At 33.6% G+C, this 24,253-nt stretch overlaps 1 protein-coding gene across 1 annotated transcript in view; it reads left to right on the top strand.

Annotated features, from left to right (window-relative positions):
- ed (hemicentin protein echinoid) overlaps nt 1–24,253 on the top strand; it is a 209,790-nt gene that overhangs the window by 157,200 nt on the left and 28,337 nt on the right. Inside the window, exon 3 of the mRNA XM_088224342.1 lies at nt 14,493–14,753. Coding sequence (XP_088080468.1) covers nt 14,493–14,753 — 261 coding nt within the window. The remainder of the gene's footprint in view (nt 1–14,492; nt 14,754–24,253) is intronic.

Below are 24,253 nucleotides of genomic sequence, written 5' to 3'. Positions count from 1 at the left end.
AGAATTTCAAAACCGCGAACCGTTATTTATAGAATAATAAATTCGCTAACAGCTTAAACGCCTCGGAGTAAATTTATTTTAACGCGAGTTTAATCTAATACACTTTATCGCGCGGTTTGTAAACAAAATACACAGTATACTGGTAATCGCCGGTAAGGTCACGCAATAGGGAGATCTCGAAGAGTTGAACTATTTCAAAGTCTAATGAAGACGATTGTTATACTGACTGGTTTGGTTAATTAATACCCCGGTATTATGGCAAAGCAAAGTTACCATTGGGGATTTTAAATCTGTTTTTACTTATAGCAATTTTATTGGTTTCGGTATAAGTTATTTATGGGCTTTGATTTATTCCACAAAATGATGGAATATGAAAGAGTTTAGTTAGGGCAGATACAAATGACTGTATAACTTTTTGCCCCCCGGGGAGGTGAAGCTTATCAAACTCACTTCATGTGAAAAGGGATGACATATTTATTGTTTTCTGTAGTTGAAACTCCAGCTATGTTTAGTATGTCAATAACCAAATCCGAGTCTTTGTTAAATTTGATGGAAATGTAGCTCCTTTCTCGAATCGAAGCGATATCAATGCTGAACATCATTCATACTGAAGACTATCCGAGATTCTTTTATTAATAATTTCATTAAATTCAAAGGATTCTTTAGAAAGCTTTTCAAACCAAATAATTTTTTATACGGAACCAACAAAGTAAATTATAAATAAATAACAACAAACCGTAATAGTAAAAATATAAAATTGAAAAATGGTTTTCAGTCGTTGCCTAGTATGTGAAATAATTCAGTCAGATTAATCTCTTCACAACAATAAAGGTTTCAGCTCTTTAACTTCACTAAAATCAACGAATGGAAGAATTGAAGAAATATGGATGTTCAAACATAGGCAAAATGGTGAATGTTACACAGTGTGTAAAGTGGCCACTTAAACCAGCCAATGACAGGTCATAATCCCTGTAAATACCTTGACTTCCATATTCCCTTATTTAAGGTATTCTCCATCCCTGTTGTAATTTGATAGTAAAAATATGTATTTAATAAAAAAAAATGTATTGTAATATTTTTCGATCTTATAATTATCGATCGATCGCCATACATTAAAACATTTACTTACATACATAATAATTATTATATAATGTCACTTTAACTTCTACCATATTCATTGTACATTAATATTCAATTTTCTATTTGAAATATTCATGTTTTATTTATGCAATTCACTACTGCATCACACGTTTTGAACACGCAAGTACAGTTTTAGCCATAGAATTATAAATAGTCCAGAAGGAGCGTAGAATCACATTTTAATGCATCGGTCTGTGCCCGAAAAAACTCTCACTTTGGCCGCGCGCATGCGTGAAGTCGCCGCGTAATGTTGCCAGATCGCAAAAAAATATAGTCATAACACAAATGTAAGATAATTACATTTAAAAAACAAGTGATTTGTTAATTTCTCTAAAATTTTATTGTACACGCGAAAACAATGATTGACACAACAGAGTAGATAAGTAAAGGGTCATTTAATAAGAGTAATTAAATTAATGAAAAAATAAAACAAATTTTAAATTAATACTAATATTTTTGCTATGTTAAATAATATTTTATGTTTCAATGATAATGTCGGTCAAATAACCACCACGGTGTTGTTTAATCTGATAAGTCCAATTTTCATTAGATGAGCAAAGTAGGGTAAAAAAATTGACCACCCTGGCAAAATGTCAATTTTGTTTTCTTTGACAATCTGACATGGAAAATAATTCAATTGAAAACTAATAAAAATTTTAAGTAATGCATTAATTTGCCACTTACCCATGCATTTGCTACTTACACATGAAATTTGATCGCATTCTGTTTCTTTAAGATCCTAGCAGTATTTTTACACTTTAAAACGACACAACACGGCATAGTTGAATTCAAATCGGGAGTTGCGTACTGAGCGACGCGCGACGTCTACAATGAAACTAATGGGTCAAAACGTAAAACTACTCCTTTAAGAGTAGTTTAGTTGCCTTTGTTTGATGCGCGTATGCGGTTTCTGGACTTTTCTCAATTCTATGGCTTTAGCCTTAATTTTTTACGCGTATATACTTGATCTTTGTAAGCTAATATTTATTTACTGCGCATAATTATTGACTCCATAAAACGAAATATGTGGTCAATCGATCGATAGTAAACCACTCATTAAGACGATGTTGAATTGCAATCTTCCATTCTGAGAGCCAAGCGCCTGCGGGCAAATAACTCTCTTACGAACAGGTGCTAAGGTTTGAGGTTACCAAAACCTGATATGGCCATCAATAAAGCAGTTCTTCGCAGTTGTTTTACCCGCTCAGTACTAGTGTTCCTTCGGATATATATTATTAAATATTTAAATACGTTTTATATCATTTTTGAGTAGTTGCAATTATTACATTGCATTGTGATAAGATTATTTGGGTGAAGACGAGCAAGAGGATAGTCTTATAAAAACACTTGTAAAAAAATAAAACAGTAATAATGAAATAGAACAAACACACTAAAAAATATTTTTTTGTTTAGTCGGTCTTAAAAAATCTTTTCGCCAGCGGATCTATACGGAGTAACCCCAGATCAGTCTTCCCTTCTTTCTTCTTTTAAATGAGAGAAAATAAATACAATATAAAAGCATACAAAAAATAAGTATTTATTTATTGTATTTCATTTATTTTCTTTTATTTAGGAAACCTACAGTACAGTTACAAAGTTTTATATTTTACACAGTTAGACTTAAATCTAATGGACCAGCGAAGTTTCCATATTATAAAGTAATTATATGTAAGGTTATTAATTAAAGTACAAAAAAGAGAAGGAAAAAAAACATAAATAGGAGTTGTGTAAAAATTAAAATTAAAGTAAAAAAATGAAGAAAATTTGTAAAAGAAATTAAAAGTTAAAAATTAAAATAAAGAATAAAAAACATGCTCAGATGTAAAAATAAAATAAAATAATAATAACAATTTTTAAAAAGGAAAAACATAAATATACACATGCATATTTTAAGGGATTCAAAGACGAATGAGACGAATCTTTAAAGAATCTTTAAATAAGAAAATAAATTTAAGTCAATTTAAAAACATCTTCAAAATTAATGACACATAGTATGAGCAGCAATATATTGATTTTATATACATATACAATATAAGTAATAAAAAGTAGTTTAAAAGTATAAAAACATGTGAATGCAGCAGAGAAAAAAGAAAGAATAACAGGTATAGGTAATATTTAAAAAAGCAATATAAAGAAAAGATTTTAAACTAAAGGTTTAACGATTTTCGCAGTAATACAAATTTCAGTACAAAAATTTGATTAAAATTAACAATATGAATGTATGTAATGTGAAGTGATGTAAGAGAAAAGGGGATCAACGGGAGTTTAATTCAAAAGATATAAAACCTTTTGAAATAGGTGCAGTTAGATTAAATTATAATTATTATTTACAATCAAGGTTTTAGCATTTTCTAATATATGCAATGGATGCACAAGGAAAACTTTTTTCGGGCGAAAATGTATTTCGCAGATAGGTGTATCTGTAAATCTTTGACTTTATTAACATATGTAAAGTTCATTCAAATCAATAATGAACCCTTGCTTATGTGTCAGTGACTGAACGATTTCACATAAAATATTCTAGTGACCTACTAACACAAACGAAAATTGTACGTTTACGTGGTTCGCCGGCAGGCACTAAAACGTAAACAAAAACTTATAATACATTCGAACGCACTCTATGTTAAATGATTTCGATACCGTACTTGAGATAATATCTATTTATTTTTATTTAGCAATCCGTCAATTGGTTTAAATAAAAATAAATACCAGTAAATAAAGACCGAGAATGACATGGCATGACCGAATCCAACAGATATTTACAGATCGAAATGTCAAATGTAGAAGATGTACGATGTTTAGAAAGCGAGGATTTGTGCAGACAGCGGAGTGTGGCGTTCTATCCCCTCTGCCTCATATATAATCTACGTGTGTTCACTGTCCGTTTAACTACAATCCAAAATTATGTCAAAATGAATCATGTGCTGTGGTATTACGAAAGATAAACGCCTAGTTTTTGTAATAAAATATGCGTTTATTTTTTTTAAAAGGCACGTATTATTTATTGCGTATAACCGTATGTGTAAAATCTTGTATCAATCTTATGTTTATTATACCTGTTCCCATCTTTATATTTTACGCTTAATTACATTGTTTTCACATAAAGCGTACACTTGCTCTCAAAACATCATATTTTGTCGTCGGTTGAAATTTAAAACACTGCAAAAAGCGTTCAATGTTGATGAAATAACTGTGAAAAGAATGTTTTTTAAACGTCATATTAATTTTATGTCTAAATGTTTGTAGGTAGACAAAGATTGGATTCCACACATACGAGAGTTATTAAGATTGACATGTTTGTATTAAAGCAGAGATTGAGATCACTGTACGCGCTGTGTAAAATTCGCTATTCTGCCAATTTATTTTAACCAGCCAATAGCAGGTCGTAAGTCCTGTTAGTTATTCAAAAAAACTCACTGTCTCTGTTGTCAAATATATACCCCTTTTAACTAACTTTAACATTTTTTTTAACCCTTCACGTAATGCAGACTGTAAATATAAGTAAGGAGTTAATGATTAGAGAGCAGATAGCTGCTAAACTGCCGATATGTAGAGAAAAATAGGTCCATATTATCTGCGGAAGCTGTATTCAGCAAGCGGACTGCCCTACTTATTGAATTTTCACTTACTTGCGTATGGCTTATGGGTGCGTAAAACAGTGCACGAGATCTCGCTCTAGTATAATTAGTGGGAATACGCAAACTGATATCTTTCAGTTTAATTGGGTATATATAAATGAAAAATTCGCCAACGAAATTTGAGGATGTTGTAATCCAGCATCTCTGCTAAAAATAATTATGAATACAAGAATGTATAATTATTATTTTGGTCTTAATTTGTTGCAACAGAGAAGGAAAAAACATGAGAAGGGAATATGGAAGTCTAGGCATTTACAAGGCTTATGATCTGTTATTGGCTGGTTTAAGAGGCCTTTTTACACACTGTGTAAAATTCACCATTCTGCCTATATTTTAACATCCACATTTCCCCAACTCTTCCATCCATTGAGTTTTATGAAGAAAAAGAGCTGAAACCTTTATCATGTGGGCGAGATTCATCCGGCCAAACCAATTCACCTATTAGGCAACGCCTGAAAACAGTTTTCCAATTTTTATACTTCTCATTTTACCAGTTAGTTGATTCCGAATGGTGAATGTTACACAGTGTGTAAAGTGGCCAATTAAACAAGCCAATGACAGGTCATAAGCCCTGTAAATGTCTAGACTTCCATATTCCCTTCTCAAAAATGTTTTCCCTCTCTGTTGCAACAAATTTACATCTATAGAACTCCCTAGGGAGGAAATCCAGCCAGTCTGCAAACATACTAAAAATATACGTACATACTAAAAATATTGTTGATAAACTTTTTTATTTTTTTAAAAAGGAATAACCCACTTAGCCTCTATTTAGAGGCTTTTCAGTCGGTGGGATAGAGGGAATATGAAAGGAGGTAACAAAAAATACACCACAAGACCCAGACCAATTTTTAAAAAATACTATCGGTTTTTTTCTTGCAACTAGCGGAAATGAAACCCACGGCGACAGTTTGGCCAGATGGCCGTCTAACCAACTGCTCCACGGCTCCTGTCAATAATTAAACATACATGCATGAACAAAACCTAATCAACAAAAATAATGGCCGTTTTTTAATGGGGAAATAAGGCTTGTACATATCATTCTCTTTCTACACCTAATGGTCCATGGGGCACTGCATTGGTACACCAATTGCATCGTATTTTTATATTTTTTGTTACATGAAGGTAAAATGATCAGTCTCACGCTTCAGGTACCAGTCCAGGGACTATTAAATATTCTGGTCTGAAAACACCTTTTAAAATAAATATTTCGTATCAACCATGTCGGGAATCGAATCCGAGACCTCTCGCTTGGTAGGCAAATGCGCTGACCATTACACCACGAGGCCGACAAGAAATAAGAGTACATTACTTTATTCATATTCAAAGATGAGGAATGTGGAATCAGATAATGAGTTTGGAATGAGAAAAAAAGAATTTTTTTTTAGAGGTTAGGGTTGTAAGGATATACAGTAATGATACATACATGCTTGGTTTTCCCCTTTAAAAATATGGCAGTCTATCGAAAACAAATTAAAATGTTTAGAACGTTTGCGTAAAACCAAATTGAATAGTGTACTTTTAATTTAAGGCAACCAAATATGTACAAATACTATATAGTCAAATTGCAACTCTGTATTTACTAATTTTACTAAGAGAATACATATCACTATATCAATGTATTGATTTCCGATCACGATCCGGTCCAAATTTAGTAAATAAAACTGGTATCAGATGAATCTCATTTTAAATATCCGTGTTCAGTCTGCATGTATTTAAGTAAAAAAACATTTAGCATTACCATAGTGAAATCATAATGAAATGTCAATACTATTAGCAAATGCTAATTTAAGTTTCTGAATTCAACGAATTAATCCTAAATTAAAATCGGTCCAAACTAAAAAAACGTAAAACAGAAAATTATAAATATCGGGATTTTTTTAAAGGAGACGTTTTAAATGACCAAAACACGCTTCTCAACTTTCTCATCTGGTGATTTTTTTTCAAAAACGTTGTACTTCATGTATTTATTTATTTAACACTATATACATAAACAATTTATATACATGTAAGGGCGAGCATATTGGTTTGTACCTACCGGTAGGATTTTTTTTTCTCTCCAACCGAAACCGTTCAGTTTGAGAAAATTACAAGTACATGGACATTTTTTAGTTAATTATGCCGAATCTTATAATTTTACACAAAACTTTTTAACAAAAATTAACTAAAAATTTACACTATGCTATGATGAGAGAAGAGGAGAGGTGATGGGAAGAAAAGAAATAGGAGAAAGGAACAGCTCAAACATTTAAATAGTAGCATTTCAATATTTATTAAAATGCAAATAATGAAAGAGCGTCTCTTACATTAGTGGTTAGATTATGCTACAATTGAGCAGCTACTACTGTGAAAGAGGAGACAAGTGAATTAGAGCGGTGAAGGGGTATTAAAAGGGTTCTCTCGGTACTAGAGCGAAGAGATAGTCCATGTTGTGATAGAGCTTGGAAGAGCTTTCTCAGATAAACTGGCGGAGTGAGATTATTTTTAATATTGTGAAGAAGTGACAGAATGTGAATGTTTCTTCTATGCCTAATACTGAGCCAGTGTAGTTTCATGCGGTATTCGGTTATGTGGTCGAATTCGGGAAGATTAAAGATATAACGTATACCAACATTCTGCAATCGTACTTTCTACGTACCTGATAACAAATTCATCATCATCGTCACTCCTTTCCGCACCCAGTGGTGCATAGGGCACTGTATTTGCAAACCGAATACAGCGTAGTTCGATCATATGTTACATGAAGTTAAGGTGGTCAGTCCTATACTTCAGATGCCAGTCAGTAAGAAATACGGAAGTTTAAACGAAATTTGAAATCTAAATTTACGTCCAACCTGCCAGGAGGTGATATTCCAAACGCTTTCGAGACCGTAAAAAAAGATTTTGTATGCCTATACGCGAGAAAAAAATGTTTTCTACGGCCGCGATAGCGGTTCAAAATAGCACCGCAGGTATCTAACTCAGGACCTAAATAATGGTAGGCGAACGTTCCAACCACTACATAACGAGGCGTGCTTTTCTACGCTCGATTTCTTTGTTCAGAATTTTCACTTGAGAGTAACCATCGGGTCGAAAGCACTCGTCCAGGATTCTGGTTCTATTTCGCACACAGAACTGAATTCATCCGCCTGCATATAGAATAAATTAATAACCTAATTTAATTCTGCACCCTGCAATAGCATTCAACTTCAAAATTAAATATTAAAGTTAGTATATGACCTTCCCTATCTAACAGCTAAAGAACTTTTTGAACAAACTAAACAATTAAATGTAACTGAACTCTTTAAACTAGAACCTTTAAAATTTATTCATAAATTAGCCACTGATGTAATTGTAGACGAAGAATTAAAACTTGAAAAAAACTGTAGTGAACATGAACACAATACGAGAATATCAGAAAAATATTATATACAATCTTTTAAAACGATAAAAGGACAATCGAGACTTATAAACCATAGACTGAAATTATACAATAAACTACCAGACAAAACTAAACAAAAGACTCCCTTACAAAATATGTTAAAAATATTATTATTAACAGTAGAATCTGAATTTTAAAAGTGAAAATATTTTGTTAAATGTATGTAACCCGTAAGGGTTTATCAATGAAATTTAAATTTTAAAAAAATAAAAAAATGACGCTATTAGCATGCTACTGGGTATTGTTCATAATATTATGACTTGGATGCATAAAATGTTTGCGCTGTGCTGTATTTACCCGACTCTCATTTCGCCCGTGCCGGGTTCGAATCCCTTCTACACTAAACTACCGGTTTGGGAAGTGGAACACCTATGGAAGGCGTCTCAAACCACTCCTGGATCCGGTTGTAATCTTACAACACCAAGCACTTATTCTTGAACTCTGTCGCTACGAAAAATTGCGGTGAAAATTGTCAAAACGTTAAAGTTAAAAAAAAATATTGATAACTTTTATCGGATGGCAATAATGTGTTTATTTTAATGTGCCGGTTTTAAAGTTAGCTCGCTGACCTAATAAACCAGTATCTTGCACCAAAATCGCACCAGTATCAGCATTTTACTCTTTTTTTACTAATCGTGTAATAGTTACTATTACTTACAACACGAAGCAATAAAACAAAGTTATTTCGTGGTTTGAAACTGCGCTGAGAATCTTTTAATTTAAGCTTTCCAGAATTTTATTTAATTAAAAGTTTTTCGAGTTTTGTCTTACTTTTGTAAATACTAACTGATCCCAAGTTTTCTCTTATTTTTCAATAAACTTTATTTCTAAAATAGGTTCCAGGACTCACCCTTAAATTGTCTTAAGCTGCATTTCAGAAATTTAAATGCACTTTTTACGTTTCAAGATTAAAAATATTTTACCAGGTAATTATAATACTATTTACCAAACATCTACGAAAGCTACCCTTCTGATATTTTTATCTGTTATGTTATCCATAGTGTTGAAGTGCTTTATCTGTTTAGTTTTTTATTGTTTACTTTTTAGCACGAACACTTTACAAATGTACTATTATGCTCAATGTTTGTTTTTGAAAATTTATTGATAATTTTAAGTTGCCAGAATTTCATTCGTCCATGCACTTTGTAGCTGCAAGACGATTAGTTTTCTAGCTTCAATAGGTAAATGTTATCAACTATCAAATATCAAAATTTAGTAAATGAGGTCTAGAATTCCAACCGTCCATGCGCTCAGTAGCTGCAAGACATGTTGTTATCTAACTACTATTTTTATAAATTTGTTTTTTTTTCATTTTTTAAAATATCACTAAAACTCTAAACTCCATTGTCAAATGAAAAAATAGAAATGTAAATAGGGGCTAGATTTCTTATTGTCCATGCGCTCTGTAGCTGCAAGACGTGTAATCTAGCTCCTATATATCATAACTGGAGACGAGAAACAAGAATCCTAACCGTCCATGCGCTTTGTAGCTACAAGACATGCTGGGATATTTATTTATTCTACAGCGCCCTTGAGGCGATTTTCACAAAAACGGCGCCATATAAATTATCCAAATATAAATATAAATGTGTTTTTCTTTCAAACCCGGGGATTCAATTTATTATGATGATAGAATTATTGTATGTATCGAACATATCTGTAATCTGTAAAAAAAGGGTTTGTAATTTAGGTAAATTAAAACATGCTATTTTTTTCAAGAATTTTTATTTATGAAAAAATTATTAAATTATTTTCGGTTTCACTCACCCGAGACGAGCAAGTTGAAGAATCGCCCCCCGTACCAGTGCTGTGGTGGTAGTGGTATAGTGCTGAATAGGTGTATAGTGGTACACGCGTGTTAGTGACCTCGGGCGAATGTCCCGTTACCAGATACCAGATACTCGTACTATAGCCGCAGCCGCTCCGTTGACATCTATTGGTCTTATTTGGCACCCCCCTCCAACCGAACCTCCAGATAACAACCAGTGTGGTCAGGGCGATCATTTGTTATGTTATTAAGGTTCCTACCAGCTTATCACGTCGGAGGCTAATGGACTTACGAAGCGGTCAAAAGTCATATCAATCATACCAAAATCGCCTAAAAACGAATGATTTGATCTCGGTTCAATCATGCAACAAACTGGTTTGAACTTTGATTAAATTACAACAATAGTGAGCCGGACATTAATATCAGTTAAAAATGTATTCAAACCAACTTTCAAACAAACCGAAGGATTGATCTCTTGTGCAATTTTCTTTACCTTAATGACGCATTGAACGAACCCGTGAAATATAATATATTGATTTCTTCATTTTCTATGGCAATCAGAGAACCAATTTACGCGTGTTTCCCTACTTCCATTTTGGTTTGCGTCATTAAGCTTTGTCAGCTTTCGGAACTACCTGGACTTAATAGCGCGCCTTTATTTCCGTTTGATGTTGTAACTCTCTTTCCTATTTCCGATATCCCGAAAACATCGAAACAATTAGCAGATACTTCGCTCTAGAAACGTGTATTTAACTTATGACACTTTTCCTTATTATTTTGCGTCTTTTTCTATCTCGTTCATCTGAATATCGACGTTCATCCCACCGTGCTTGTGAGTTATCGCCAGTTTCCCTGTTATTTGTGTACCTGTATTGTGCTTCTCAAGTCAAGTAGAATGACTACCGTAGCCTAGATACGCTATTACGAGAGCTACGCGAAGAACGAGCTCCGAGCTACAAAACAGTTTATTTCTTTTGAAAATTCCGATATAATACCTTTTTTCTCGAGAAACAGGATCGACTTCATTCTTGATACAGTACCCGGTCACTCGAGCAAAGAATTTTTTCCGATTTGTCTGCATTCTAGATTATCTCGATACTTTTAAACAAGATACTGATAATGTTCGCAGTTAAGTCTTGAGTTTTATTTACTCGGCATTGCTTCGTTTCATTTTTCTTTGATTTGTTACTTTAACTTAAAAAAACTCTTTAATGACACAGTTATATTTTCTATCGAAAGATAAATATAACTTGAAATACTTGTAATATACGTCTTCTAAATTAATTCATTGATCCCATCTAATTTATTCATTAGGTACTATTTATTATATATCTTAATGACAATCAGTAGACAATGAAATCTCATTTACGCGCTTTGTTCCTTGAATTAATAATTGGTGCTCAAGGGCGATTCCGAAAACTAACTTAGTGAATTTGAAACATTTAACTAATTTTTGTAATTAACCTTTGCAATTCAAATGACTGCTTAACTCCTTCGAATAAAAAGAAATCAATTTCGTTAATTACTCGTATTATTGTATTTTCGAAGGGTAATTTCTTTACTGTTATACGGGTACATTGTAGCTAGTTAGTTATTTCAATTAAGTGTTAATTATTTAGTCAGATTTTTAAATATTGAAAACGAGGTTATGTATTTAATTCAAATTACTCAACACGAAATAATAATCGCATAAAATTTACAGGAAATGGGTCTCCGCCTTTTGCTTTTTCTGCGCTATTTTTTTCTTAGTAAAACGACGATCAATGTAAACAAAACCTTCTAATCAAATTTCCAGAAATTCCATTTGACATCAATCGCCGGCAAAATGAAACCGCGCTCAAATTTCATTTCATTTCGTAGTGGGCCACTCGAATTTTTCCTTCAATCGAAAATCGAATTTAATTTAAAAACGAGAGTATGGCGTGAATCGAAATTGAAATCAATTGATATGCGTCGACTTCTCTTAAACGTCTCCCGTGAAAAGCCATTAAAAATTTCATTATAATTTTCGTTCGTTCGCGGCGTCTCTAGAAACTTCCGCTCCTATTATACAAGTTTATGGTATTCCTCTCGAACAAGTGTTGTTGATAATTCCTCGAGAATGCTCGGAATAGTTAATGGGAGGCTTTTGACAGCCGTCTAATGTAGGTCTTAGAATTTATGAATTCCCCGAATTTTTGTGAACGTCAAATATCGTACCATTGGGAAAATGTTTGGAGTCAGTATTCTTTATTAATGTCAAAGTTTTTGACAGGTTGTGATGGTGTGACATTTCACCGGCGAATATTTCTTCCTTTCGTGAATTATTCCGTTTATATCTCGGTTGATTTTCATTTGATATACATAATTTAGGCCTCCTGTATCACTTTCTTCACTATCAGTCCCCTATTAATGTTGTTTCCTTTCATTCGCTTAATCCATTTTGGGTAAGATTCACAACCTACAAGAAAGATTAAAGAAAGATTCACGAAAAACGGGCTATAATTCCTTTTAACTCGAACTGCCGAAGAAAATTAAAATTCTTGTTTCGTTTTCCTGTCCTTTATTTTCACTCCGAACATTTCCCTTTTTGGGAATAACCACATAACATTTACCTTGCTCCACTGTTTCTGTAGCCGGAATACACGCGTGAATTTTCAAAAAGAATGTATGTTTCACAGTCGGATAAAATATGTTACTTTTTTCTTTTATTTTAAAATTCATGAATCAGACATCCTCAGCACGCGGCACACAAAAACAGGATAGAACTAAATAAAATAGAGTAAAATCCATTATTCATAACAGAGTCACACCGGCAACTGAATATTTGATATTTAAAATATAATATATCGCCGGTCCTAATCCCCAGGCCTTTGTTTGATGTTTATGAACCTTATTTCAATTAGGCAATTAAAAATACCATACCGTTACTGTGGTATAAAACCGAATATTTGAGGCAAGTCGTAAATTAATATTATACTCGATATGTATAACCCTATTGATCTTAAATATACCTTTAAATTTAGTGAATAAATGAATGATATTTTAATTTGGTTCGCGGATGAAGTGGGTCTCTAAAGTTCGCCGGGAACCTTTGTGGGAGTTTCTCTGGACTCTTTAAATTAAGTACTGAAAATCTGATTCTACATTACTGCTTCAATCTTAATGGAAATAGTCCATACCGTGATTTTGTATACAATCACGGAACTCCGAATGTAATTTAGATCCGAGACAAAGATTCGCTCATTTCTATAGGATTTGTATTATTTGGTTATAATCTATACCTTTATTTTCACTTGATAAAGCTGTTCTTTGTTTCCGCTACCCCGAAAGGTTTTCAGAACTAAATGAGTTCTTTCCTTTATGAGTGAAACCGCTTGCTCTGTGCCATACAGTAATATATTATGCGAAGATAAAATATAATTATGTTATTTTCTAATTGTTATTAAATGTTTGTATATAACCACTTACCGACTTTTCTATGTCTACCGGTTTTGAGACGTACCCGTCTCTTCACGTAAATAAACCTTGCTGCTGCATTGAAAACAGATTGAAGTTCATCAGTTTGATATTTTTGGAGATTTGCGTATATTCCATTATAGTAATCTAGACGCGCAACGACATAAGCATTCACAGAAACGTTAGTTACGTCTATAGGAATATTTATCCGTACGGATTTGATTTGTCGAAGATTGAAGAAACCAACACTTACCGTTTAATTGACCTGAGAATGAATAGAAAAATCTGAATCTAAATGAACACTCAGTAGTTTAACATTTATATATATATATAGGGAGAAAATACAAAAATACGTTTGTATGTAAAAAAGCAGATCGCGCATCCTCTTTCACTGCTAAATTTATTAACCCAGCCGAACCGAAGAGGGGGATTCGAATCCCCCATAGACTGATTTTAATTCGATAACTCAAGTATTATAAAGCTATTAACCGTATATTTTTTTGTAATCGTGATAAATCGTGAAGTTAATAGAAATAAGCATTTTCCTGCTTTTGTTTTAAAATTTTGAAATAGTTGTTTTTTTTTCTATTTTAATATCAAAACAAAAAACGACGTAAATAAAACAAGTGTCAATTTTACTTCATGTACATAAGCATTCGGCAAACTAACAAAAATGAATAAAATTCACGAATGCGTGAAATAAGTGTACGCGAAAACATGAATAAATTATTGCACGGTCATAAACACTTCCAATGTTTTATTCTCCTGACGCCAAATACAAGTAGGTGCTGGGGTCGTTTGGTCCCCCCGTTCGGGTTATGTGTATTTTTTGGATGCTTAGTAAAGGAAAAGTTAAAGGATGTGAGAAAAGAATGTACCATACGATCGAAATAAAATTATTAAATATTTTATTCCAGGCTTGACTACGAATAAGGGCGCTACGATTTGCTGATTTCCTATCGCTTTCTTCATTTTTATATAATACAATATTACCATACGAGATAATGCGTTAAAAAGCGCTTTATTTTTATAAAAGGGTAAAAGAAAAATCTACCTTATTATCTAAATTCAAGTAATGTTTTTTTTCTAGGCTTGACTACCGGCCGGAACAAGGGCGCTACGATTTGCTGATCTCCAACGCCTCGTACGAGCGCGACAACGGGCGTTTCGAGTGCCGCGTCAAGGCGGGCGGCTCGGGCCAGAGCGTGCACGCGCAGGGCTACGCCCTCACCGTGCTGACGGCGCCGCAGCCCCCGCGCGTGGGGCCCGGTGCCAGGGCGCAGGCCACTGAGGGCCGAGACCAGCGCCTGGAGTGCTCGAGCGTGGGGGGATCCCCAGAACCAGTTATAAGGTAAACGATATGTGTTTTTTTAATATAGTTGTCTAAATTTAAATACAGCGTATGCCGTTAAATGATAAACTTTAGAGTTTTAATTGTTACCTTATATTTTGTTCTATCAAGCTAGCGGCGGCTGTGAGACCAGGTTACTGCTGTTATACAGGGTGTTCTTTAAACCCTGTCACATCCGAAACCACGATTATCAGTATGAGCAAGAAGATATATTAGCACATTAAAATATTTTTTTAGAACGAATAAAGTTTAAATAAATAAACATTTAAAAAAAGCAAATGGTTGCTTACTTCTGCAGGGGTGAAACGAGGAGGGCGAAGGGGGGAGTCTGATACCGCGCCGCGCTCCCCTCACTTCTCCCCTGCAGAAGTAAGCAACCATTTGTTTTTTTTAATATGCTAATATGTCTTCTTGCCGATTAAGATCATCCTGTATAATAAAAATAACCAATTGTTCAAGATGTTTAAAAATCGGAAGATTTACGCACAGAGTTAAATCTACATACTAGTATTTAGGTATTAAGATAATTAATTTATTTATTTATTTATTTATTTATTTATTATATATACGGCCTAAGCCAATTACAACAGTTACATGAAGAAACATAAATAACAGAAACTGAACAAAAAGAACATAAAACTATGTAGCAAAGACTAACAAGGGCAAAATAATTATACAATATATTCATAAAAACGAAAGACGCAAGTCTTTGAGCTAAACCATGCCAATCTAACTTCATCCCACACTGTTAAGTCGTGACGAGATCTACGAAAAGCCGGAAGATCTATCCCAAAGACGAATTGACTAGTCTACACATTCTATAAAAACAAAAGTTGCTCTTAGAAGATATAATAAATAGCAGATTTTGACTTCAGGTGTCACGGTTGAGAACATGAAAAGAAATTGATTGCAACAGAAATGGGACATCAGTTATAGCATTAAGTATTTTTAAAATGCATGTTAGGTCCATCTCAGTTCTACGTCTCTCCAATGAAGACAGATTAAGATAGCTCTATTTCAAAATATGAATAATTACCCCTTTGTTATCCGAGCAACCATGCAACTTTTCTCAGAAAACGGTGTTGGACAGACTCGATATGGTCAATATGAGTCCTGTAAAATGGAGACCAAATAGGAGAAGCGTCTTCTAGATGGGGTCGAACTAGTGAGCAATAAAGAGTTTTGATGGTATTAATATTTTTGAAGTCCGTCGTCATTCTATTGATAAAACCGAGAAGTTTGAGAGATTTGTTTACAATATTATCAATAATGAGAATGAATCGAAACATTGTCTTTTAAAATTCAAAAGTGTTATATTGAATTCATCTATATCATTTGCGTATTCATTTGCAAACGCGTGAATTCTCCTTATTGGCGAGTGTAGAGGAAGCGAGGTCTGTATGCAAAAAAGTTCTAAAGTGGTGTTCTCTCTGCCTACCCCCACGGGGAAACGGCGTAATAGTTTGTTTGCCCAATTGATTTTGGTACTATTACTACTACCATCATGTCATTCCCCCGTAGGGTAGGCAGGAAGGATAGAAAGCCAAATACGTATATTTTTATTTTTTATATACATTCCTAGGCTCTTACACACCACGTGTACATCTTGGTAATCGTACACTTCAATTGCGTCTGCTATTGAAATGAATAGACTTGAGATTTTAGTTTATTCGATCATGCTGCGTCTTTCTTCACCGTCCTTGTCGTCCATCTTATATATAATTATATTTATGACCAAACCATCGTAATGATCTTTTCAATTATATCTCTCTCAGATTTGCATTCCCGCCTGATTTTGTAGTTTGATTCGTAACTCTGTTATACATCGATTTCCTATACCTTCTTCTAAGAGATCGCATTTCAACCGCATTTACTCTGCCTTCATCCTGCTTCTGACAGTTCTATGTATCACTTCAAAACATATCTGTCGGTTCTAAAACTGTTTTTAGGCGTGTCTAGTAAGTGGAATAATTCGTATAAATCTCACCCTCGTCAATAAAGGTTTCAGCTTTTTAAATTAGTTTAGCAATAAACTAATATGTCCATTTGGTCTTAACCAAAATTTAGTCCATGCTCGTAAGTTTTGTGCAACAAAGGTTTTTTGAATTACTTTAAACTTAGTGGAGATTAAACAAGTCTATGCAGTTACATTTTGCGACACTTATTTGTTTGAATTAATCTTATAATCTGGTGAACTTACTATCGCTAAATCGACGATATTTTCAATATTGTACAAAATAACTTTTTGTCTTACTAAACCAGGTACTCGAAATAATTTCAAATTAAAAAGTTAACTTGTTCACTTTCAAAACTTTGTTTACTTTTAGTCCCCTTTACAATTTACTGAGAAGAACAGTACTTTACTAAACTCTCGTCAAAAAATAATCTACCAAGAAAAATATAGCACTTACCTAGAATACTTGGTCGAATATTCTATAAAAATCTAGTATTTTCTTACCTGTATGATATTATAAAATACTTATTCGAAGTCCACATGAATAAATAATGATTAAGTTTTTTTTTTATTATTTTTTTATTTATATCCCTACAGAGATGAGGTAGAATTTTTTTCAAATTCAGGATTATGGATATTCGAGCGTTTACAGGGCTTATGACCTGTCATTGGCTGGGTTAAGTGGCCACTTTAAGTAGGTACTACAACATTCCCCATTCCGCTTATTAGCGAATATCCACTTGGGAGAAAATCCAGATTTGTGTGTGTACAAAAGTACACGTACCAAAAATAATATTAAGTTTTTTTTTTACTTTGGAATTATTTACATTGCATATAAAGTATGTATTTGTCATTACTTATAATTTGTTTCTCACCATAACAATCTTTTTTTTCCAATGGACCAACAAAAATATACTTACGGAAATGTGGCGCTTTTGGTTTTTCAGCCAATTTTAATCTTCGGGTCATGTCAGACAGGCGCGTGGCGCAGTTGATTAGACGATCCACTTTGAAACTGATATCGCGGATTCGATTCTCGTCCTTCGAACAAGAAAATAAAAAATCTCAATTGGTTAGGGTGTTGCGGCGTATTTTCAAAACCTACTTTCAATTTCTCTCTTTCCTACCTGCTGACGCTGAGAAGCCTCTAAAATAGAGGCTTAGCGGATAATTCCCTTTTTAAAGCGTATTTTATTTGTGCTTGAAATGGTTTATTTAGTCCTATTTTCCCCTTTTTTAAGTAGAACTATAGTAGATCGTATTTCCAAACTGCAATATATCACAATTTTGTATAATATTTTATGTCCATTTCGTATTTTGCGTTAGAAAAATAACGAGTTAATCATCCGAATCCAAGCCTAAAAACGTCATAACACGAACTACAAAGACATCATGTGATATATTCTATAGGACAATATTTATTGGCTTAAACCAAATCGCGTGCCAGACCCTAGTCTTCTTGCGCTTCGTTACACCCTTGTTTTATCCACAAAACCTATAAGATTATCGCGAACAGAAGGAACAGTCTTTTGATGCCATAAATTTGAGCAATCAACTAAACATTTTTGCGAAGTTTTATTCAAATAAAAGATCGCGTGTGCTCAAACGATTCCTAGAGAAATAGAAAAACGCGGCTATTCTCGTACACAGTATAAACGAACAACTCCATATTGCCAGGAAGGGCAAATTTACTTGTATATTTTGGGGATTACGCAACAGGTTCTAACTGCTCGGGCTCTCATAAATCTCGACCCAAATTTTAAACGGCATCGAAGCACTTAAGATCATTCGGATTGAATCTTGTGTAGTGGATCGCCAATCTCAAATAGACACCAATCGGATGTACTATTACCCACTACAAATCGTAAGATGATATTTTTTTAATTTCTTTAACAATTTCAAGTAAGAGGGCTCCGATTTAAACTCTGGTTATATAAAAAATATTTCTGAGTATTGCTGTTCTTGGGTCTGGCCTGTTTTGACGCAAATACATACTTTCTGGAACGTTGAGTAAGTCCATAAGAGAATAATTAAGATATACCTATAATTCGTATATTAATGAAGATCGAAAATAATTTTAAAAGTATTTATCAATTTCATCATATTTTTGACGTTCAGAAAATTTCCTACTTTGGGACTCTCGAAACACTTGTATTTCTGTTTAACATTATACTTCCTAAAAGTCTCACTGTCAATTATTATCAGCGCTTTCGAAATTCGTCTAACATATTTAAATAAATAAATCTATTGTATATGTTATTGAATTTTGTTTGATTCTAGAAATACTCGTAGATATCTTGTTGCAGTGCTTTTATCAAAAAACCACCTTGTAAAAAAACATTATTTCACAGACAATAAAGGATTCCCCCATTATGTTTGTTGTTAAAGGATAAATAATGTAGTTCCCACCAAATCCCGATAACCCGATTTCGCCTGTTACTAACTTTCTTCAATTTCATATCTTCACAGCCCTGAAACACGTTTAAAGTTTTCGTCAGGGATTTAATCGCACGAGAAATTTCTAATATATTTTCCTGCGTTGAATGATAAACCCATTGACTGTGTGAAAAGCTTAAAGTTCGGGATCACAATAGAGTGATGCCTCTTGTGGTGAAGGCTTCGATTATACTTACGAGGATCTATTGATCTTCTTTGAAAGGGAAATCGTAACACGTCATACGTAGATGTGCTGAAATTTCTAATTTATTCCAAAGGTTTCATACCAATGAATTTTGATATATTTTTATTATTTATCTACCTAATATTTTAATAAAGTTAAAGGTCATTATTAAAATAATAATTTTCAGTTTCAATAGCACATGTGTTTTTATTGCGTTGGGCTGTTTATAAGAAAGTAAATATCAGTAATAAGGATAGTACTAGCAGATAAAATAATTATGTAATCCCAAAAAACACGTTGACACCACCATCAAATTTTGACTAAGTGCTTTAGCGTAGTAAGTGTCTTGACAAAACGACGGGTGCGTCTCAAAACTGGTAAATGTAGAATAAGTCGGTCGGATCAAAAAAATTAATCGATAAACGTCTTAACTTTAATAATGAAAGTTGTTAGTTTTATTTTAATCGGAAAACGGAGGTGATGTATTATTTTTCCCCTATAGCTATTTAATTTTAATAAGTGTAATTAATGCTAAATGCTGAATCCATAGAAACTGGAGGAAACACAAGTTCTATTACAGAACTCGTCTGTACGAATAAGTTCTTTTAAGTTAGGTAGTGTAAATCTAAAGCTCCATTCATGATATTATTATCAAGCACTGTTCACTTGCATAAGCGAATAATTTCGGTATTCCTAAGCCGGCGGTTGCAGAACGAGTATTGAAGTTTTAGTATGGGTGCATTCTGAGTAGCACTGTAAATTTTAATTTATTGGGTATCCTTCTACCATCCGAAGCTGCAGCGAACTTTCGAAAATTTCCTCACCAAGTTATAAATCTAGTAAGCTTTTTCGCTACAACAGCTTCAGAAAATATAAGCTACTTTCGCAGATGTGCTTTAGTAATTATGTTAACGCGAGATCATCTTGACTTTGTCATGTTTGTAAAAATACAGTCTTTAAAATAACGAGGCGGAGTGAATATTTCAAAATCCCCGCTTTAACGCCTACGCTTTTATATCCGAGGAGTTTTTCTTTGAAATCTCATTTACAGGCGTGATATTTTAATCAAATCCTTAAAATCGCTTGACTCCAGGCAAAATATTATAATTTTCGCGAGACAATGTTGTTTCATACCCTATAGGAGGGATTTGTAGATTGAAGAAATCATTCTCGGATTTCTGTGATTTCAGGCACAAAGGAATACTTTTAAGGCTAGATTTTTGTGCTTTCTAAACACTAAGATACCATAATTGATATCTGATTCCGTAAAAGCAGTTACCTAATATCTACTATCTGAATGTTTTTTTATTGTTCTACACGTGGCTTTTATGAATTCGGTTTTTTACGGATGCATTTGTTATTTAACATAAATATTTAGGTATTTGTTTTTGCATTTAGGACGTTATGCGATGCACGAATATCAAGTTTAGAAAAGTGAGGATAAAATTTTTGACAAATCTCGAGATTTAATTTTCCGGCTTGATGTGCACAGTCATTTTAGAGATCCTCTCGAAACTTAAACCCCACTTGAATGAATAAAAATTCAAAAGTGTTATATTGAATGTATCTATGCGTATTCATTTGCAAACGCGTGAATTCTCTTTATTGGCGAGTGCTCACTTTAATTTGTTGTAGATACATAGAAGAGTTTATTACATCAGGCCTGCAATTATGAACGGCTATCTTCATCGGTATATACTAAGATGGTATAAACTAATATTGATATTTATGTACGAAAGTGTGAATATTTGTATGAAAATTCAAAGTATCTTCGTCGGTAACCGGTAATTGAACATGTTTAGAAAAAAAAATTGTAAACATATTCTATTTTTCATACAGAAAACTAAATTTTACTTAGAGTAGATAAATTTTAATCTCCTATCAAAATACGTACCCTAGTAACCTGACTGGGCAGTTCATGGATCAGTTGGGAACAGTATTTTTTTTTTAAGGAATAACCCGCTAACCCTCTATTTTGAGGCTTGTCAGCAGGTGGGATAGAGGAATATGGAAGGATGTAATGAAAAATACACCACAACACCCAGACCAATTGAGATAAAAATCTTTCCTGGATTCTTTTCTTGCAACTAGCGGGAATCGAACCCGCGACGCCAGTTTCACAGTCGGCCGTCTAACCAACTGCGCCACGGCGCCTGTCTTTAATATTTAAAATAAAAATAACAAACCATTTAGTTTTCTTCTATTTTCCAATGTTGCAACAAATTTAAATATTTAAATTTGTTGCAACAGAAAGGGAAAACATTTTTAAGAAGGGAATATGGGAGTCTAGGCGTTTACAGGGCTTATGACCTGTCATTGGCCGGTTTAAGTGGCCACTTTACAATGACAGGTCATAAGCCGTGTAAATGTCTAGACTAGCACATTCCATTCTCAAAAATGTTTTCCCTCTCTGTTGCAACAAATTTGAATATGAACAACTCCCTAGAGAGAAAATCCAGCCAGTCTGCAAGCATTAGGACATACATTTAAATATTTATTTAAGTATATATAATTAATATGTTCATCTAGAATAACTCATTTAAGATTAATGAAAAGTATAAAATTATGTTGAACTCTTTCGGTATTATTTTTATTTATATGTATTTTATAATTTGGTGACCATAACCGAGTTGTATTCAAGTTAGCTACGTACTAAAGCAACATAAAATGTTCATTTTATAGACACTTACATTTACTTTAAAATCTATTATTATTTTATTGTATTAGCTTACATATAAATAAATAATCTGTTTTTGTGCTCATTTATAATTTTTAAATCGCCTATGTTTTGAAATCGATTTTATTTAATTTACGCAATGGGTCTCGGAAGTGAGTTACCAGAGTAATTATAAAAAAAATATATGACTCACGACTTGTTTCGTATAAATTGGCCAACTTAATTTGTCCATTAGTAACCGCACTTAGCAACTGGCTCATTCTAGGTTCCGCTATTAACATAATCGAGTCATTGCATCCGGGATTTGTCCACGGCTTATAGAAATCAGTCGAGTGACCTTTAGGAATGGCTCCGTTGCGGCAGTAAGAAAGGTCCGCGAAATTTTCGCGCAAAATGATTTTTGGAATAAGATGAATTACTCGCGGGGCGAAGGGGCCACGAGGGAGAGGAGGAGAGACAGGGAGGGGGAGAATTTCAATTCATCATCCCTCCGGGATTACCCGGCTGCGAAAAATGCGGGACAAAAGAAAGAACATTTGAGATTTTTGTGTCAATTTCAAAATAAAGCATATTCTCCGCGCTTGCGGTATTTTGATGTACATTTACATTATAAGATGAGATATTCTTTGCTTAAAATGTAGGCCATTTTCCACAGGAGATTTTAACTAGTATTTCAAGTTCATTACAATGTCACCAGTAGAAAACGTAATTGGAATAGTAATTTCAAATAGTTTCTAGGGTTCAATTAATGTACTTACATCAGTGACTAACTCAATTATTATTATTATGGATAACTTATATAGCGCCATTTTCGTAATAAAATACCTCAAGGGCGCTTTACATGGTGATTCTATTGTTAAGTTAATTTAATTGAAACTCAAGTTTCGGTTTCGGCCAGTTTCGGCCGCGGTTTTGGTTTCATGTCGACCCTACCAGGAATATAACCCAGGACCTCAAGCAAGGTAGGGGAACACGCCAACCACTACACTACCAGGTAGACTTTTCTCTACTGGATTTGACCATATTTTGAGTATGTCCAAATGTTTGTAGACAGACTGGATTTCCTCATTAGGTTCAGAAAGGGAATGATGATGATGAACATTAACCAGTTTGCATATGTTTAAACATCCACATTTCCTCGACTCTTCCGTCTGTTGACTTTTGTGAAGTAAAAGAACAAATAACTTTATCGGGTGAGATTCATCTGGCTGAACCATTGTAGGCAACGCCTGAAAACAATTTTCCAGAAGAAGTATAAAAACTGAAAACATTTATATTTTATATATTTATAATTATTCTTCCTTCTGCTTAGCTGAAGTCTACGGTCGGGATATTTCGGATTCCGTTCGGCTGTATAAGTTATATGTACCATATAACATAACAAAGAGCCAAAAAGCGCTAAAAATAAACGAATTTAGTCATTATTTCATTGGGTATTGTATATAAAGCACTTATTTTAATGAACTCGTAAGGTTTAACGATAAAAACGCATAATTTTGGGCGTTTTTAAGTGACTTTTAACTTTTAACTTATTTAAATAAGTTACTGTCTCGGCCGAAACTAGAACAGAAGCCGTAATTCTGTTTCGGCTGTAAATCTCGTTTCAGTCGATAACTAAATTATGTATCTTCAATTTCAACCCATAAGAGCTTTCATAAGCTTGTCAATTGACTTAATTATTTTTTTTAAATCACAATGCACACGATTCTGTGTCCGGACATAATGAAGAATCACAATCTGGATGATTGTTTTTTCATCCCCTGACGAATCGATGGCTTCTCTCAGGTGAAAATCGTGTGCAAATAAGTCAGTTTCGTGGTGTTCTGGTTACTGCCTTTGCCTGCTATGTCTGAGGTCCCGGGTGCAACGTCAAACATTTATTTGATAGGTCGCTTTTCAATGCACGTGTAGTAGTTTGTTGTCAATGTCGATGGGTACCAAAGAACGTTCTACATTAATTATCTTTATTATCAAAACAATATTTTGAGTTTGTCCAATTGTTTGTAGAAAAAAGGCTGGACTTCACCCCTTAGGGAGTTCTTAAGATAAACAAATTACAACAGGGATGGATAACATTCTAGAGAAAGGAATATGGAAGTCTAGGCATTTACAGGACTTATGATCTGTCATTGGCAGGTTTAAATGGCCAGTCCATACACTGTGTAACATTCACCATGTTGCCTATGTTTGAGCATCCATATTTCTTCAATTCTTCCATTTGTTGATATTGGTGTGTTATGTTAAAAGCA

This window comes from Micrasema longulum, unplaced genomic scaffold, assembly GCF_059751315.1.
Source record: "Micrasema longulum isolate JH-2025_06_02 unplaced genomic scaffold, ASM5975131v1 h1tg000279l, whole genome shotgun sequence".
NCBI lineage: Eukaryota > Metazoa > Arthropoda > Insecta > Trichoptera > Brachycentridae > Micrasema > Micrasema longulum.
This window is presented reverse-complemented; position numbering and strand designations above follow the sequence as displayed.